General features: G+C 52.8%; 1 protein-coding gene across 4 annotated transcripts in view; it reads left to right on the plus strand.

Annotated features, from left to right (window-relative positions):
• Nucleotides 1–19,400, plus strand: part of LOC144597902 (electrogenic sodium bicarbonate cotransporter 1-like) — a 176,072-nt gene that overhangs the window by 107,944 nt on the left and 48,728 nt on the right. For all 4 annotated transcript variants that reach the window (XM_078407694.1, XM_078407675.1, XM_078407703.1 and 1 more), the window contains exon 15: nt 13,124–13,206. In XM_078407694.1, coding sequence (XP_078263820.1) covers nt 13,124–13,206 — 83 coding nt within the window. The remainder of the gene's footprint in view (nt 1–13,123; nt 13,207–19,400) is intronic.

Genomic DNA, 19,400 nt, shown 5'->3' on the forward strand with positions numbered 1-19,400 from the left:
GGGAGGAAACCGGAGTACCCGGAGAAACCTATACAGTCACGGGGAGAACGTACAAACTCCGCACAGACAGCACCCGTAGTCAGGAGATGTAAACAGAATTAATGAATCCAGTTATTGAGGCTGTCTCGTTGTCAAGATTTAATCAGGAGATTGAATGTAACAGGAAGATACCCGGTTGTTGGCAAGACTATCAATAGCTAACGATGGACAGAGGGGTCTTAGGGTTCAGGACTATAATTCCCTGCAAGTGGCAACATGTGGATAGAGTGGTAAAGAAGGTGTATAGTACAAACAAAGAGCTGCAGGTCCTGGCCGACTAAAATAGATGTCTAAAAAATGGCTCCTACCTGAAACGTCATCCATCCATGTTCTCCAGAGATGCTGCCTGACCCGCTGAGTTACTCCAGCACTCTGTGTCCATGTTCTCCAAAGATGCTTCCTGACCCGCTGAGTTACTCCAGCATTTTGTGTCTTTTTAAGGTATACAGTATGCTTGCCTTCATTGGTCAGGGCATTGAATGTAAGAGTCATGTAAGACCCGGGTTCCATCCCGACTACGGGCGCTGTCTGTACGGAGTTTGTACGTTCTCCCCGTGACCTGCGTGGGTTTTCTCTGAGATCTTCGGTTTCCTCCCACACTCCAAAGACGTGCAGGTTTGTAGGTTAATTGGCTTGGTAAATGTAAAAATTGTCCCTAGTGGGTGTAGGATAGTGTTAATGTGCGGGGATCGCTGGTCGGTGCGGACCTGATGGGCCGAAGGGCCTGTTTCCGCGCTCTATCTCTAAACATGAACAGGTGACGTTTCGGGTCAGGACCCGTGTTGAGAATGAAAAGCCGTCGGTGTAAGTGGATAGTTCATGGGCAGTGGGGAGTCACGGATGAAAGGTTGTGCTCTCACGCTCAGGGTCTACACAGCATCCACATCTCCATTGGCGTAGTCCCTAACCAGTTAACCTCAGCTCTTGTCCTCATTGCCGCCCATTATTTACATACAGAATAGCTGTCTTGCACCAATTGCCCTCGCTCTCACAGTGAATATAACACATTGCCATGGTGTTGCGATGTGTGGGAGCTGCAGATGCCTTCAGGATGAAGTCATCCATGGGTCCTGTCCAATGGGTCATGGTTGACCACACCATGCGCAATGTAACGCACACTCCGTTTGGCAGCAGTACACGCTGTTCCCAGGAAGCCCGCGTACACGTAGTAAACATGCAACCGTCATTATCGGCTCCCACCCTCACAACGAAGAACGTTCCGCACAGATCCAACAGACAAGTTTCCCAATATTGGTCGCTGGAGGCACAAAAGCAAACCTCAACTACAAGACACATTCAGGTGGTGCAGCGGTAGAGTTGCTGCCTCACAACGCCAGAGACCCAGGGGCCATCCTGACCACGGGCGCTGTCTACGGAGTTCTCGCGGTCTCCACGCCGGGTTTAGAAACAGAAACGTAGAAAATAGGTGCAGGAGGAGGCCATTTGGCCCTTCGAGCTAGCACCGCCATTCATTGTGATCATGGCTGATCATCCACAATCAGTAACCCGTGCCTGCCTTCTCCCCATATCCCCTGATTCCACTAGCCCCTAGAGCTCTATCTAACTTTTCTCCGGGTGCTCTGGTTTCCTCCCACACTCCAAACACGTACGTGTTTGTTGGTCAATTGTCTTTGGTCTGATTCTAAATTGTCCCTCGTATGTAGGGTAGTACATGTGCACAGGGTGATCGCTGGTAGGCGCGCACTTGCTGGGCCGAAGGGCCTGTTCCCATACTATATCTCTGAAGTCTACATAGGAGTGGAATTAGGCCATTCAACCCATCGAGCTACTCCGCCATTCAATCATGGCTGATCTATCTTTTCCTCTCAGTCCCATTCTCCTGCCTTCTCCCTGTAAAAGATAGTTAGATAAAGCTCTAGGGGCTAGCGGAATCAAGGGATATGGGGAGAAGGCAGGCACGGGTTACTGATTGTGGATGATCAGCCATGATCACAATGAATGGCGGTGCTGGCTCGAAGGGCCGAATGGCCTCCTCCTGCACCTATTTTCTATGTTTCTATGGGACCTGTTTCAACCCCATGCTCAACTTTGGTCTTTAGGTTTAAGTTTATTATTGTCACGTGTACCGAGGTACAGTGAAAAGCTTTATTCTGCAAGCTGTTCTATCAGATATGATAATACTACACATAAATACAATCACGTCAAACTCCAGTACAACAGGTGGAGCAAAGGGGAAGATACAGAGTGCAGAATATAGTTCTCAGCATTGTAGCGCATCAGCTCCACAGACAAAGTCCAATGTCCGCAATGGGGTAGAGGTGAATGGGACAGTGCCCTAGCTTGTGGAAGGGCCGTTCAGAAGCCTGATAACAGAGGGGAAGAAGATGTTCCTGAGTCTGGTGGTGCGCGCTTTCAAGCTTCTGTACCTTCTGCCGGACGGGAGCGGGGAGAAGAGGGGATGACCGGGGTGGGACAGGGACAAGTCTTTGATTGTGTCGGCTGCTTTCCCGTGGCAGAGTGGAGTGTAGATGGAGATCCCGTGATCTCCTTGCAATAGATGGCGATTGAGTAGCTACCTGGAGTAGCACAACTGTTCTATGGAAGAGATAGGCGCAGATACGCCAGCAACCAGACTTACATAGAATAGTACAGCACAGAAGCAGGCCATTCGGCCCACAATATCATAGAGTTATAGAGTCATAGTGATACAAAGTCATCGTGTGGAAACAGGCCCTTCGGCCCAACTTGCCCACACCGGCCAACATGTCCCAGCTACACTAGAGTCATAGAGTGACACAGTGTGGAAACAGGCCCTTCAGCCCAACTTGCCCACACCGGCCAACATGTTCCAGCTACACTAGTCCCACTTGCCTGCGTTTGGTCCATAACCCTCCAAACCTGTCCTATCCATGTACCTGTCCAACTGTTTCTTAAACGATGGGATAGTCCCAGCCTCAACTACCTCCTCTAGCAGCTTGTTCCATACACCCACCACCCTCTGTGTGAAAAAGTTACCCCTCGGATTCATATTAAATCTTTTCCACTTCACCTTGAACCTATGTCCTCTGGTCCTCGATTCCCCTACTCTGGGTAAAAGACTCTGTGCATCTACCCGATCTATTCCTCTCATGATTTTGTACATAGAATAAGATCTCCCCTCATCCTCCTGCGCTCCATGGAATAGAGACCCAGCCTACACAACCTCTCCCTGTAGCTCACACCCTCTAGTCCTGGCAACATCCTCGTACAATGTCCATGCTGAACATGATGCCAAAGTAAACTAATCTCTGCCTTTGTGTGATCCACATCCCTCCATTCCCTGCACTTCCATGTTCCTTTAGAAAACCCTTTTAAACACCACTATGGTATCTGCCTCCACCACCACCCCTGGCAGCGAGTTCTAGGCACATCTCCTTAGTATTTGGTGTGTTCTCTAGTATTTGATTTTTCCCGCCTGGGCAAAAGGTTCTGAATGTCAATCATAGAAACATAGAAAATAGGTGCAGGAGGAGGCCATTTGGCCCTTCGAGCTAGCACCGCCATTCATTGTGATCATGGCTGATCATCCCCAATCAGTAACCCGTGCCTGCCTTCTCCCCATATCCCTTTATTCCACTAGCCCCGGGAGCTCTATCTAACTCCTTTCGTAATTTTACATACTTCTATCAAATCTCCCCTCAACCTCCAACGTTCCAGAGAAAGCAAGCCAAGTCTGTTCCACCTCTCCCTGTAGCTAATACCCTCTAATCCGGGCAACATTCAGGTAAACCTCTCCTGCACCCATGGATCAAATTGCCTGTTTCCATGCTGTAGAAACAAGGAACTGCAGAGGCTGGTTGACACACAAAGGGACACAGAGTGCTGGAGTAACTCAGCGGGTCAGGCAGCATCTGTGGAGAACATGGACACAGAGTGCTGGAGTAACTCAGCGGGTCAGGCAGCATCTGTGGAGAACATGGACACAGAGTGCTGGAGTAACTCAGCGGGTCAGGCAGCATCTGTGGAGAACATGGACACAGAGTGCTGGAGTAACTCAGCGGGTCAGGCAGCATCTGTGGAGAACATGGACACAGAGTGCTGGAGTAACTCAGCGGGTCAGGCAGCATCTCTGGAGAACATGGACACAGAGTGCTGGAGTAACTCAGCGGGTCAGGCAGCATCTGTGGATGACGTTTCAGCACAGACTCCGATGAAGTGTGTCGACCGAAAAAGTCATCTATCTATGTTCTCCGGAGATGCTGCCTGACCCGCTGAGTAATGTTTCCATGCTGTACCGGGCAACAAAAGCTTTTCACGGAACCCAGTTGCATGTAACAATAAACCAAAATAATCTTTCAATGAATCAATGAAGGGTGGGGTTCGATGGGGCATTTTGATCGGAGTGGACAAGGTGTACCAAAGGGCCTGTTTCCTTGCCTTACAGCTCCCTATGACTCGAAAAGCATGCACATGGGGCTCACTCAGAGTGCCAATTGTGCTCGTGCGGACAGGATGGGCCGAAGGGCCTGTTTCCGTGCCGTATCTCTGAACTAAATCAAAAGTGAAACAATCTCAGTCTGTCTCACCCTGCTCCAGAATGAAGGGAAATCAGTCATTCCTGGCGGAAGGCGATTAATTCTGCTTCAATTCACCCGGCATCAGTTCCGAGGGTGTGTTGTGCTTTCAGCAGGGTTTCATGGAAGATTAATCACAGCCCTGATCCTTTGCCAGTCTGACTGTTCGGCCTGTGCCTCAGTGAACTGTGTTCCACAAACAAGGGTCACCCATTCCTTCTCTCCACAGATGCTGCCTGACCCACTCAGTCACTCACTATCCTACACCCACTAGGGACAATGTTTACATTTACCTAGCCAATTAACCCACAAACCTGCACGTCTTTGGAGTGTGGGAGGAAACCGAAGATCTCGGAGAAAACCCACGCAGGTCACGGGGAGAACGTACAAACTCCGTACAGACAGCACCCGTAGTGGGGATGGAACCCAGGTCTCCGGCGCTGCATTCGCTGTAAGGCGGCAACTCTACCGCTGCGCCACCGTGACCGCCCTTCATGGGGGGACCGGACCGTTCAGTAGTCTGTTAACAGTGGCGAAGGAGCTGTTCCTGAGTCTGGGTTCTTGTACTTTCAGAGATACAAGGAACTGCAGGTGTTGGAATCTTGATCAAAACACAAAGTGCTCGGGGATGGGCAGCATCTGTGGAGGGAATAACCTGAAACGCTGCAGGTCCATTTTGCTCCAGCTGAGTTCCTGCAGCACTGCTCCTTGTGATTAGCATTGCCAACTGTCCCGTATTAACCAGGACATCCCATATTTTGGGCTAAGTAGGTTTGTCCCGTACGGGACCATTCTTGTCCCGTATTAGACCCGAGTGGCGCTGTAGGCCCGGACACCGTAGGCCCGGACTCCGTAGGCCCGGACACTGTAGGCCCGGACACCGTACGCCCGGACACCGTAGGCCCGGACACCGTAGGCCCGGGCGCCGTAGGCCCGGACACCGTAGGCCCGGACACCGTAGGCCCGGACACCGTAGGCCCGGACACCGTAGGCCCGGACACCGTAGGCCCGGACAGTGTAGGCCCGGACAGTGTAGGCCCGGGCACTGTAGGCCCGGACACTGTAAGCTCGGACACCATAGGTCTGGACAGTGTAGGCCCAGAGGCCTGGGTGCTGCCTAGTGGTGCAACCCCCCTCCCGGCACGGGCGGCCGCCATTGGTGGAGCGGGAGCACGTGGCCGCTGGCTGGGTGAGGTCACGTGGGGCGCAGGGCAGTGACATCTCCTTGTCCAGTATTTGGCAGTGAGGAAGTTGGCAACCCTACTTGTGGTTGGTGTGGTTTGCGTTGTATCACCTGTGGTTTATGTACCAATAAATCGTTTGTCAATAATTGCTGGGAGAGTCTACACTCAAAGCTCAGTCGGCCCAATGCAGAGACAGCACGTCTAAAACGGGAATTATTTGCATGGATTCTTTATTTTCCTGGATGGTTTCATTTGGACGTTTAATAAATAAAGTCTGAAACTGAGTCCCGACCTGAAACATCACCCCTCCATGTTCTCCAGAGATGCTGCCTGACCCGCTGAGTTACTCCAGCACTCTGTGTCCATGTTCTCCAGAGATGCTGCCTGACCCGCTGAGTTACTCCAGCACTCTGTGTCCATGTTCTCCAGAGATGCTGCCTGACCCGCTGAGTTACTCCAGCACTCTGTGTCCATGTTCTCCAGAGATGCTGCCTGACCCGCTGAGTTACTCCAGCACTCTGTGTCTTTTTCAGTTCACTGTAAATCTCATTATACTTCACCATTACATGTATAAATGTGGAATTCATCTGAAAAGCACAGAGTGCTGGAGTAACTCAGCGGGTCAGGCAGCATCTCTGGAGAACAGGGATAGGTGATGTTCGGGTTGGGAACCTTTTGTGTAAAAGCAGCATTGTTTCTACATTTCCACAGTGAACCTGATGAGCTTTAAAGGGATCAGGAAGTATACAGGAATTTATACATCTGAATTCATAGTGCAGCTCGTTAAATGCTTTTAATAGCCCGAGTCATTGGAAATGGTTTTCTCCAGGTGCTCCGGTTTCCTCTCACATCCCAAAGATGTGTGGGTTTGTAGGTTAGTTGGCCTTCTGTAAATGGTCCCTGGTGTGTTGGGAGGCAGTGGATGAGTGAGTGGGATGACATAGGACTAGTGTGGGCGGGTGATCGATGGTTAGCGTGGGTGGACGTGGTGGGTGGAAGGACCTGTTTCCACGCTGTATCTCTAAAAATGAACAAAAACGATAAGGTCTGTGGAGAAGAATGTGGTTTTTCGGGTTTTTGCTGTGGTTGAAGGGATCACACCTTCCAAAGGGTCACATTTTCTCAGCTCTGTTTGAAGCGTTATTTATGTCTGGTGAGCTGTGGACACCACCCACCCTGTACATCAGAGTGGACCCAGTGACCCGTGTATGTCTGACAGGACTGGCTCTCCTCCTGCCGCTCGATCCGCAGTCTTCAGAATGCAGCACCAACGCATGTTCCCCACTGCACATGATGGATACCTGAAATAAAATCACTCAAGTGTGGTCAGGCAGGCAGATGCATGGTGGAATCCATGCTGTTGGGCTGCATCTAAGGTTGCCAACTGTCCCATATCAGCCGGGGCATCCCGTATTTTGGGCTAAATTGGGTTTTCCCTTATAGGACCGCCCTTGTCCCATATTAGGCCCCGACACTGTAGGCCCAGACACTGTAGGCCCGGACACTGTAGGCCCGGACGCTGAAGGCCCGGACGCTGTAGGCCCGGACACTGTAGGCCCGGACACTGTAGCCCTGGGGGGGGGCGCTGTAGGCCCAGACACTGTAGGCCCGGACACTAGGCCCAGACATTGTAGGCCCGGACACTGTAGGTCCAAACACTGTAGCCCTGGGGGGCGCTGTAGGCCCGGACACTGTAGGCCCAGACACTGTTGGCCCTGGGGCCGCTATAGGCCCGGACAGTGTAGGGCTGGAGGCCCAGGCGCCGCCTAACGGAGGTTGCGTATCAATTCGCCTCCCGGCCCGGGCGGCCGCCATTGTTGGAGCTGGGGCACGTGGCCGCTGGCTGGGTGAGGTCATGTGGGGCGCAGGGCGGTGACGTCACCTTTATTTGGGAGTGAGATAGTTGACAGCCCTAGCTTGGTGGGCCGAAGGACGTGTTTCCAGACTGTGGTTATATAAGACATCGCTGAGGCCACACTTAATTGTGTTCAGTTTTGGTCACCATGTAATGGGAAAGGTGTTGTCAAGCTGGGAGAGAGTGCAGAGAAGATTTACGAGGATGTTGCCAGGACTCGAGGGCCTGAGCTGTAGGGAGAGGTTGAGTAGCTGGGTTCTCTATTCCATGGAGTGCAGGAGGATGAGGGGTGTTCTTATAGAGGTGTACAAAACCATGAGGGGAATTGATCGGGTGAATGCACACAGACTTTTGCTCAAGAGTGGGGGAATTGGGAACTGGAGCACATACTGTGGGTTTGAGGTGAGGGGGGGGGGGGGGGGCGGGGAAAGATTTAATAGGAACCTGAGGGGTTATTTTGGATGGTGAGCAGATGGAAGGAGCTGCCAGAGGAGATAGTTGAGGCAGGTACTATCGCAACGTCTAAGAAACATTTAGACTGGTACATAGAAAGGTTCAGAGGGATATGGGCTAAACGCAGGCAGGTGGGACTAATGTAGATGGGGTACTGTTAGACAGTGTGGGCAAGTTGGGCCGAAGGGCCTATTTCCACGCAGTCAGACTCTATGACCCTATGTGTCTCTAGACTAAACAAAAAAGTACTGCTACTGAATTCAACGTCAATAAAGATAGCACATTGTGTCCCAGTCTGACTCATCTCAGAATGCGTGAATGGAATGTGCCCCCTATGCTGAAACGCACACGGCCCATGCATTTTTGGGTGTGTTTACACCGTTAAGAATTTGGATCAAATGCTCTTCATAATGAACCTTGGTTTAGATTCATTATTGTCACATGAGATGTCTCCAGAGATGCTGCCTGACCCGCTGAGTTACTCCAGCACTCTGTGTCCATGTTCTCCAGAGATGCTGCCTGACCCGCTGAGTTACTCCAGCACTCTGTGTCCATGTTCTCCAGAGATGCTGCCTGACCCGCTGAGTTACTCCAGCACTCTGTGTCCATGTTCTCCAGTGATGTTGCCTGACCCGCTGAGTTACTCCAGCACTCTGTGTCCATGTTCTCCAGAGATGCTGCCTGACCCGCTGAGTTACTCCAGCATTTTGAGTCTACCTTCGGTTTAAACCAGTGTGTGCATTTTTTCCTACTCAGGAACATGAGATCTGCGATACTTAATGAGAAATTGTGATGTGGACAGATTGTGTGGAGCGATCACCTTCCTCCATTGACCTCCGCCTCGTCCCCAGGACTGAGACGGTGGATAATTGTCCATCCATTACATTGTCTGGATGCAACATGAGCAATTGTGCAGAGAAATGCCCAGATAATGTGGCAGCAGTCAGGCACGACTGGTTATTTCTATTCCTGCTCACAGCACAGACACTGTCACCTTAGCTCAGTAGTTTCGTTTTTTAGATTAGAGATACAGCGCGGAAACAGGCCCATTCGGCCCACCGGGTCCGCGCCGACCAGCGATCCCCGCACATTAACACTATCCTGTACTATGTTAACATTTACCAAGCCAATTAACCTACAAACCTGCACGTCTTTGGAGTGTGGGAGGAAACGAAGATCTCGGAGAAAACCCACGCAGGTCACGGGGAGAACGTGCAAACTCCTTACAGACGGCACCCGTAGTCGGGATGGAACCCGGGCCTCCGGCGCTGCATTCGCTGTAAGGCGGTGACTCTTAACGCTGCACCACAGCAGTACAGGCAGGTTCCATCTGAGAACATAGGACACATTAGATGAAATGGTGCAGCACACGAACAGGGCCTTCAGCCCACAATGCTTGTGCCGAACACGATGCCATGTTAGAATGACATCTGCCTGCACGTGATCCATATCCCTGCATTCCCTGCATATCCATGTGCCTGTCTCAAAGACTCTGAAACAGCACCATCGTATCTGCCCCACCACCACCCCTGGCACCACGTTCCACGCCCCCACCACCCTCTGTGTGAAATCTGTGGAATTCTCTGCCTCAGACGGCAGTGGAGGCCAATTCTCTGGATGCTTTCAAGAGTTAGATAGAACTCTTAAAGATAGCGGAGTCAAGGGATATGGGGAGAAGGCAGGCACGGGTAACTGATTCAAGATTCAAGAGATTCAAGAGATTCAAGATAGCTTTATTTGTCATCCAAAAAACAAGTTTTTTGGACGAAATTCAGTCACCCACAGTCCAACAATAAAAGCATTAAAATAGGCAGATTACACAATAAAGCATTAAAAATAGGCAAATTACACAACCCCAAAAACACACAAAAAAAAGAAACATCCATCACAGTGAGTCTCCTCCAGTCCTCTCCTCACTGTGATGGAAGGCCACAATGTCTTTTCCCTTCTCCTGCCGTCTACTCCCACGGTCAGGTTGTGTTGTTGCAGGCCGCGCCGGACGGTCCGCAGCGGGCCGACTCAAGCCCCGCGATCCGGGGCGGGCGAACACGCTGCCGCTGTTGCTGCACGTCGGGGCGGCCGTGGCTCCCGACATTGAATGATCAGGATTGTGGATGATCAGCCATGATCACAATGAATGGCGGTGTTGACTCGAAGGGCCGAATGGCCTCCTCCTGCACCTATTGTCTATTGTCTAAAAAAAACTTGCCCGCGCATCTCCTTTAAACGTTTCCCCTCTCACCTGACATGCCTTATAGTGTCGGACATTTTCACACTGGGGATAAAGGTTCTGACTGTCTACCCTGTCTTCTATTTTATATCTTTTTTATTTTCTATCAAGTCTCCCCTCAACCTTTGATTTTCCAGAGAAGAAGTCAAGGACGAGTCTCGCTCCCTCTTCTCCCCTCTCCCATCGGGCAAGAGGTACAGAAGTGTGGAAACGCACACCTCCAGATTCAGGGACAGTTTCTTCCCGGCTGTTATCAGGCAACTGAACCATCCTATCACCAACTAGAGAGCGGTCCTGACCTCCCATCTACCTCATTGGAGACCATCGGACTATCTTTAATCGGACTTTACTGGACTTTATCTTGCACTAAACGATATCCCCTTTGCTTGGGTAGCAAGCAACAACAATCTTTTCACTGTACCTCGGTACACGTGACAATAAACTCAACTAACTATCTAACTAAATGTAATCATGAACAGTCTTTCCACTGACTGGTTAGCACACAAAAACAGGCTTTTCAGTGGACCTCGGTAGATAGACACATAGAAAATAGGTGCAGGAGGAGGCCATTTGGCCCATTTGGTCCAGCATGGCTGATCATCCACAATCAGTAACCCGTGCCTGCCTTCTCCCCATATCCCTTGATGTCACTAGCCCCCAGAGCTCTATCGAACTTTCTCTTAAATTCATCCAGTGAATCGGCCTCCACTGCCCTCTGTGGCAGAGAATTCCACAAATTCACAACTCTCTGGGTGAAAAAGTTCCTTCTCACCTCAGTTTTAAATGGCCTCCCCGTTATTCTTAGACTGTGGCCCCTGGTTCTGGACTCCCCCAACATTGGGTACATTTTTCCTGCATCTAGCTTGTCCAGTCCTTTTATAAATTTTATACATCTCTATAAGATCCCCTCTCATCCTTCTAAGCTCCAGTGAATACAAGCCCAGTCTTTCCAATCTTTCCTCATATGACAGTCCCGCCATCCCGGGGATTAACCTGGTGAACCTACGCTGCACTGCCTCAATAGCAAGGATGTCCTTCCTCAAATGACAATAAACTAAACTGAACTAAAACAAAACTAAAACAATCGAAACCTGTTGATCTTTTTCATGTAGCTGAAGCCGTCTAATCCAGGCAGCGTTCTGGTAAACCTCTGCTACACCCTCTCATAATTTGTTATACTTCTGTCAAGTCTCCTGTCAATTTGCGGCGCGGTGGTGCAGCCGTAGAGTTGCTGCCTCACAGCGCCAGAGATCTGGGTTCCATCCTGACCACGGAGTTTGTACGTTCTCCCCATGACCTGCGTGGGTTTTCTCCGGGCGCTCCGGTTTCCTCCCACACTCCAAAGACGTGCAGGTTTGTAGGTTAATTGGCTTCAGTAAAATTGTAAATTGTCCCTAGGATGAGTGTAGGATAGTGCTAGTGTGAGGGGATCATTGGTCGGCGCAGACTCGATGGGCCGAAGGGCCTGTTTCCGCGCTCTATCTCTAAACTAAACTGAACTAAATCTCTGACATTCCAGAGAAAACAATCTAAGACTATCCAAGCTCTTCTCCCTGTAGCTGAAACCCAGAAATCCAGAGTTGACCTTCTTCCTTTAGAGAAGGTGAGCTAACTCCTCAGATTGTCCTGGGCAGTCATCACCTGTATCCTTGGTCCCATCAAACTCCTCATCCATGCCACCTGACTAGCAGAGTATTCCCCTCTGCAGATGCTGCCTGACCTGCTGAGTTCCACCAGCACTTTGTGATTTGATCAAGATTCCAGCATCTGCAGATGCCAGTGTCTCAGTTCTTGGTTGGGAGGGGTGGCGTGGTGGCGCAGCGGTAGAGTTACTGCATCACAGCGCCTGAGACCCGGGTTCCATCCTCACTACTGTCTGTACATTCCCCCCCGTGACCCGCACGGGTTTTCTCCGAGATCTTCGGTTTCCTCCCACACTCCAAAGACGTACAGGGTTTGTGGATTAATTGGCTTGATGTAAAGGTAAAATTGTCCCGTGTGTGTGTGTGTGTGTGTGTGTGTGTGTGTGTGTGTGTGTGTGTGTGTGTGTGTGTGTGTGTGTGTGTGTGTGTGTGTATGTACGTGTGTGTGTGTGTGCGTGTGTGTGCGTGTGCGTGTGTACGTGTGCGTGCGCGTGTGCGTGTGCGTGTGTGTAGGATAGCGTAAGTTTGCGGGGATCGCTGGTCGGCGCGGCCTCGTGGGGTTGAAGGGCTTGTTTCCCCGCTGTATCTAAACTAAACTGAACTAAATCTCCGACATTCTGGAGGAAACAATGTAAGTCTGGAGCTGAAACCCTCTAATCTGCTTCCAGAGGGGCCTGTTTCCGCGCTGTATCTCTAAACTAAACTAAACTAAGAATAAAGGGAAGGCCATTTTAAAACTGAGGTGAGAAAAAACATTTTCACCCAGAGAGTTGTGAATTTGTGGAATTCTCTGCCACAGAGGGCAGTGGAGGCCGATTCACTGGATGAATTTAAGAGGGAGTTAGATAGAGCTCTAGGGGCTAGTGGAATCAAGGGATATGGGGAGAAGGCAGGCACGGGTTACTGATTGTGGATGATCAGCCGTGATCACAGTGAATGGCGGTGCTGGCTCGAAGGGCCGAATGGCCTCCTCCTGCACCTATTTTCTCTGTTTCTATGTTAAATAATATGTGCTGACGAAATGGAAGAACCTGTCTGTCTGGAGTTTGCACAAGATGCCTTTGACTGACGTTGTTAATGAAGTGTGGTGATTGAAGGTCCTCGTTGGGCTGGTGGTATGTGAAGCATCTCTGGGGAATCAGGGAGGGGTGCTGCCTTCAATTCCTGCCTGAGCTGACGACCCGCTCTCTCACGCTCTCCTGCAGGTGTGAACTCAAGCCTTCATTGGAATGACTCTGACCCACTGACCTCCGCATCGCCACTGCTGTACAATGACTCCCTTTACACAGTAAGTGTTTTCTTGTTCATCTTGCAACCCCATGGTGGGGCGCGTGACCCTCGGGCTCCATGGTGGGGCGCGTGACCCTCGGGCTCCATGGTGGGGCGCGTGACGCTCGGGCTCCATGGTGGGGCGCGTGACCCTCGGGCTCCATGGTGGGGCGCGTGACCCTCGGGCTCCATGGTGGGGCGCGTGACGCTCGGGCTCCATGGTGGGGCGCGTGACCCTCGGGCTCCATGGTGGGGCGCGTGACCCTCGGGCTCCATGGTGGGGCGCATCACGCTCGGGCTCCATGGTGGGGCGCGTGACCCTCGGGCTCCATGGTGGGGCGCGTCACCCTCGGGCTCCATGGTGGGGCGCGTGACCCTCGGGCTCCATGGTGGGGCGCGTGACCCTCGGGCTCCATGGTGGGGCGCGTGACCCTCCGGCTCCATGGTGGAGCGCGTGACCCTCGGGCTCCATGGTGGGGCACGTGACCCTCGGGCTCCATGGTGGGGCGCGTGACCCTCGGGCTCCATGGTGGGGCGCGTGACCCTCGGGCTCCATGGTGGGGCGCGTGACCCTCGGGCTCCATGGTGGGGCGCGTGACCCTCGGGCTTGTCTCCCATCACCCCGACTACGTGCTAGACTTGTGCAGAACGAGGAGCGAGCAGTCTCATACTGTCATAAGGTCATGTGATAGGAGCACAATTAGGCCATTCGGCCCATCGGGGCTACCCCGCCATTCAATCATGGCTGATCTATCTTTCCCTCTCAACCCCATTCTCCTGCCTTCTCCCCATCACCCCTGACACCCATACTCATCAAGAATCTATTTCTATGGCTGCCTTAAAAATATCCACCTAAGGGTTGTAAGGGTCATGACCCAAAACGTCACCATCATTCACAAGTAGATACGTGATGGGCCAAAGGGCTTGTTCTTGTGCTGTACTGCAACATGTTTTATTGGAATAAAAGAACTACAGATGATGGAATCTGGACCAAAACATAAAGTGCTGGAGGAACTCAGCAAGTCCATTTTTTTCTGTATTAAATTCCATTAATCATTGAGGCTGGGACTATCTCAACATTTAAGACACAGTTAGACAGGGACATGGATTAGACAGGTTTGGAGGGTTATGGACCAAGCGCAGGCAAGTGGGACTAGTGTAGCTGGGACATGTTGGCCGGTGTGGGTGAGTTGGGCTGAAGGGCCTGTTTCCACACTGTATCACTCTGTGACTCTAAAAAAGCTTTTCACTGTACCTCAGAACATGTGACAATAAACTAAACTAAACTAAACCTTTAACTCGATGGTGGAAATATCAAATACTAGAGGGTATAGTTTTAAGGTGCGAGGGGCAAAGTTTAAAGGAGATGTGTGGGGCAAGTTATTTCACACAGAGGGCGGTGGGTGGCAGGGGTGGTGGTGGAGGCAGATACCATAGAAAGTGGTGTCTATGGTTGCCAACTGTCTCATCCCCCAAATAAGGGACAAAAGGTGACGTCACCGCCCTGCGCCCCATGTGACCTCACACAGCCAGCGGCCACACGCTCCCACTCCACCAATGGCGGCTGCCCGGGCCGGGAGGCGGGTTGCTACGCAACCTCCATTAGGCGGCACCCGGTCCTCCGGGCCTACACTGTCCGGGCCTATAGCGGTCCCCAGGCCAACAGTGTTCGGGCCTACACTGTCCGGACCTACACTGTCCGTGCGTTCTGCGGCCCCTGGGCCTACAGTGTCCGAGCCTACACTGTCTGGACCTACAGTGTCTGGACCTACAGTGTCTGGGCCTACAGCACCCCACGGGCCTACAATGTCGGGGTCTACATTGTCTGGACCAACAGTGTCTGCACCTAGAGCGTCCGGGCCTACAGTGCCCCCCGGGTCTAATACGGGACAAGGAGGGTCCCATACGGGACATACCAATTTAGCCCAAAATACAGGATGTCCCGGCTAATACGGGACAGTTTGCAATCCTAGTGATGTTTAAGAGATATTGGAAAAGTACATGGATATGGAGGGATTTGGATCATGCACAAGTAGATACGTGATGGGCCAAAGGGCTTGTTCTTGTGCTGTACCGTTCTATAATTTATTAGGATAAAAGAACTATAGATGATGGAATCTTGAGCAAAACACAAAGTGCTGGAGGAACTCAGCAAGTCAGCCAGCATCTGTACAGAACATCTACACGTGACTGAGGATAGTCTTCAGCCAGAGGAAGGGTCTTGAACCAAAATGTCACCTAACCATTACTCCAGCACTCTGTGTCCATGTTCTCCAGAGATGCTGCCTGACCCGCTGAGTTACTCCAGCACTCTGTGTCCATGTTCTCCAGAGATGCTGCCTGACCCGCTGAGTTACTCCAGCACTCTGTATCCTTTAATGAAATCATTACTTGCTGCATCTTAATTGGCCTGTAAAGGACAAAGGTTTCAAAGGTCTTTTATTGTCACGTGCACCAATTAAGGTACAGTGATATGCGAATCACCACACAGCCATACTAAAAAAGAAGCAAGACACACAACTACATAAAAGTTAACATAACCATCCACCACAGCGCATTCCCCACATTCCTCACTGTGATGGAAGGCAATAAAGTCCAACCCTCTTCTTTATATTCCCACGGTAGTGGCAGTCGACCCAGTGAGGGCTTTGATTGTCGGGGCGATCAAACCCCCCGCGTCGGGGCGATCAAACCCCCCCGTCGGGGCGATCAACCCCCCCCGTCGGGGCGATCAAAACCCCCCGTGTCGGGGTGATCAAACCCCCCCCCCCCCCGTCGGGGCGATCAACCCCCCCCGTCGGGGCGATCAACCCCCCCCGTCGGGGCGATCAAACCCCCCGTGTCGGGGCGATCAACCCCCCCCCCGTGTCGGGGCGATCAACCGCCCCCCGTGTCGGGGCGATCAACCCCCCCCCGTGTCGGGGCGATCAACCCCCCCCGTCGGGGCGATCAACCCCCCCCCCCCGTCGGGGCGATCAAACCCCCCCGTGTCGGGGCGATCAAACCCCCCCCCCGTGTCGGGGCGATCAACCCCCCCCCGTGTCGGGGCGATCAAACCCCCCCCCCGTGTCGGGGCGATCAACCCCCCCCCCGTGTCGGGGCGATCAACCCCCCCCCGTGTCGGGGCGATCAAACCCCCCCGTCGGGGCGATCAACCCCCCCCGTCGGGGCGATCAACCCCCCCCGTGTCGGGGCGATCAAACCCCCCCCCCGTCGGGGCGATCAACCCCCCCCGTCGGGGCGATCAAACCCCCCCCCCGTCCGGGCGATCAACCCCCCCCGTCGGGGCGATCAACCCCCCCGTCGGGGCGATCAACCCCCCCCGTGTCGGGGCGATCAACCCCCCCCGTCGGGGCGATCAACCCCCCCCGTGTCGGGGCGATCAAACCCCCCCCCCCGTCGGGGCGATCAACCCCCCCCCGTCGGGGCGATCAACCCCCCCCCGTCGGGGCGATCAACCCCCCCCCCGTGTCGGGGCGATCAAACCCCCCCCCGTCGGGGCGATCAACCCCCCCCGTGTCGGGGCGATCAAACCCCCCCCCGTCGGGGCGATCAAACCCCCCCCCCGTCGGGGCGATCAAACCCCCCCCCGTCGGGGCGATCAAACCCCCCCCCCCCGTCGGGGCGGTCAAAGTCCCCGTGTCAGGGCGGTCAAAGTCCCCGCAGCTTGGAGTTCCCGAAGTCGGTCTCTAACCAGAGAACACATACACACAAACAAACAAAGAAGGAAGGGTCAGAGTGTTGGCGAGGGCAGCCATTGTTGGCACGATCCAGTGAACAGATAAATATATAACAATCAACGCCACAATAGATTGATGATCAGCAATATTAGGTAACCACACCATGATAATGCAAAACCGTAGTGCCCACCGTCGCTGGGGTCAGTGTGGTGCAGTGTTCAAGAGCCTGATGGTTGCTGGGATGAAGCTGGTATTGAACCTGGAGGTCCTGGTTTTCAGCCTCCTTGTATCTGATTCCAGCACTGCACCTCACACGGCAGTGGTGCAGCGGGTAGAGCTGCTGCCTCACAGCCCCACACACCCACGTACCATCCTGACCTCGCGTGGAGCTTTCACATTCTTTCCGTGACCGCGTGGGCTTCCTCCGGTCGCTCTGGTTTCCATCCCACACCCCAAAGACGTGCGGGTTCTTAGGGAAATCGTCCCTCTGTAAGTTGCACCACGTGGGCAGGGAGTGGATGAGAACGTGGGATAAACATAGAAACATAGACAATAGGTGCAGGAGGAGGCCATTCGGCCCTTCAAGCCAGCAATCTTCATTGTGTTCATGGCTGATCATCCACAATCAGTAACCCGTGCCTGCCTTCTCCCCATATCCCTTGATTCCACTCGCCCCTAGAGCTCTATCTAACTCTCTCTTAAATTCATCCAGTGATTTGGCCTCCACTGCCTTCTGCGGCAGAGAATTCCACATAAAACGTGTGAATGGGTGACCGATGGTCAGTGCGTTCTGGTAAACCTCCTCTGCACCCTCTCCAAAGCCGCCACACACCCTTCTAGTAAGGAGCAGACCAGAACTGCACGCAGTACTCCACATGCGGCCTGACCAAAGTCTTGTAGAGCTGCATCCTGTACACAATGCCCCGAGTTATTCCTGACTCGTGTACACAATGCCCCATCCGATGAAGACATGACCTCAGTCAGATGATGGTCTGGTGCCATCACAAGACAACTGTTTATAGAGTAGAACTGAAGATGTTGGTTTACAAAAAAAGACACAGAGTGCTGGAGTAACTCAGCAGATCAGGCAGCACCTCTAGAGAACATGGATGGATGGGTGACGTTTCATGGCATTTTTTTAGAGATACAGTGTGGAAACAGGCCCTTCGGCCCACCAAGTGCATGTCGTTCATCCACTTGTTCTATGCCTTCCCAATTTAGCATGCTACAGGCTCGGGTTCATTTACCCAAGCCAATTCACCTGCCTAGTGTGAGCGTGTGATTTGGAATATCTCTCTTCCTCATCCGCTCATACTCACTAACATCCAATTAGCTTTAAACTTTACAAGACAGCGTGGAAAGAGGCCCTTCGGCCCACCGAGTCCGCTCCACCCAGCGACCACCCCGTATACTAGCACTGCCCTGCACGCCAGGGACAGTTTACAATATACAGAAGCCAATTCATTTACAAATCCGCGCGTCTTTGGGATGTGGGAGGAAACCGGAGCACCCGGAGAAAACCCACGCGGTCACAGGGAGAACGTGCAAACACCACACAGACAGCTTCCATAGTCAGGATGGAACCCGGATCTCTGGCGCTGTGAGGCAGCAGCTCTACCGCTGTGCCACCCTAAATGGGACCCTTACATCAGCCTGGAGAGGTATCTCAGCTCAAAGCGTCACTGGTCCAAGTACTCCAGAGTTAATCAGTGCTGGAGTAACTCAACAGGGCAGGCAGCCTCTCTGTGTCCAAGTTCTCCAGAGATGTTGCCTGACCCGCTGAGTTACTCCAGCACTCTGTGTCCATGTTCTCCAGAGATGCTGCCTGACCCGCTGAGTTACTCCAGCACTATGTGTCCTTCTGTCTATACCAGCATCTGCAGTTCCTTTTGTCAAAACTTGAGGTCCAGGTGGCTTAACATTAAGGTTGCCAACTGTCCCGTATTAGCCAGGAGATCCTGTATTTTGGGCTGAATTGATTTGTCCCATAAGGGACCGCCCTTGTCCCATATTAGGCCCGGGGAGGGTGGCGTGGTAGGCCTGGACAGTGTAGGCCCGGGCAGTGTAGGTCCAGACAGTGTAGGTCGGGACAGTGTAGGCCCGGACAGTGTGGGCCCGGACAGTGTGGGCCCGGACAGTGTGGGCCCGGACAGTGTAGTAGAAAAAAACTGCAGGTGCTGGTTAAAATCTGTGTCTACCTTCCGGACAGTGTAGGTCCAGACAGTGTAGGTCCGGACACTGTAGGCCCGGACAGTGTAGGCCCGGACAGTGTAGGTCCGGACAGTGTAGGCCCGGGCAGTGTAGGTCCGGACAGTGTAGGTCCAGACAGTGTAGGTCCGGACACTGTAGGCCCGGACAGTGTAGGCCCGGACAGTGTAGGCCCGGACAGTGTAGGTCCGGACAGTGTAGGCCCGGACAGTGTAGGCCCGGACAGTGGAGGCCCGGACAGTGCAGGTTCAGACAGTGTAGGCCCGGTCAGTGTAGGCCCGGACAGTGCAGGTTCAGACAGTTTAGGCCCGGTCAGTGTGGGCCC

This window comes from Rhinoraja longicauda, chromosome 1, assembly GCF_053455715.1.
Source record: "Rhinoraja longicauda isolate Sanriku21f chromosome 1, sRhiLon1.1, whole genome shotgun sequence".
Lineage (NCBI taxonomy): Eukaryota > Metazoa > Chordata > Chondrichthyes > Rajiformes > Arhynchobatidae > Rhinoraja > Rhinoraja longicauda.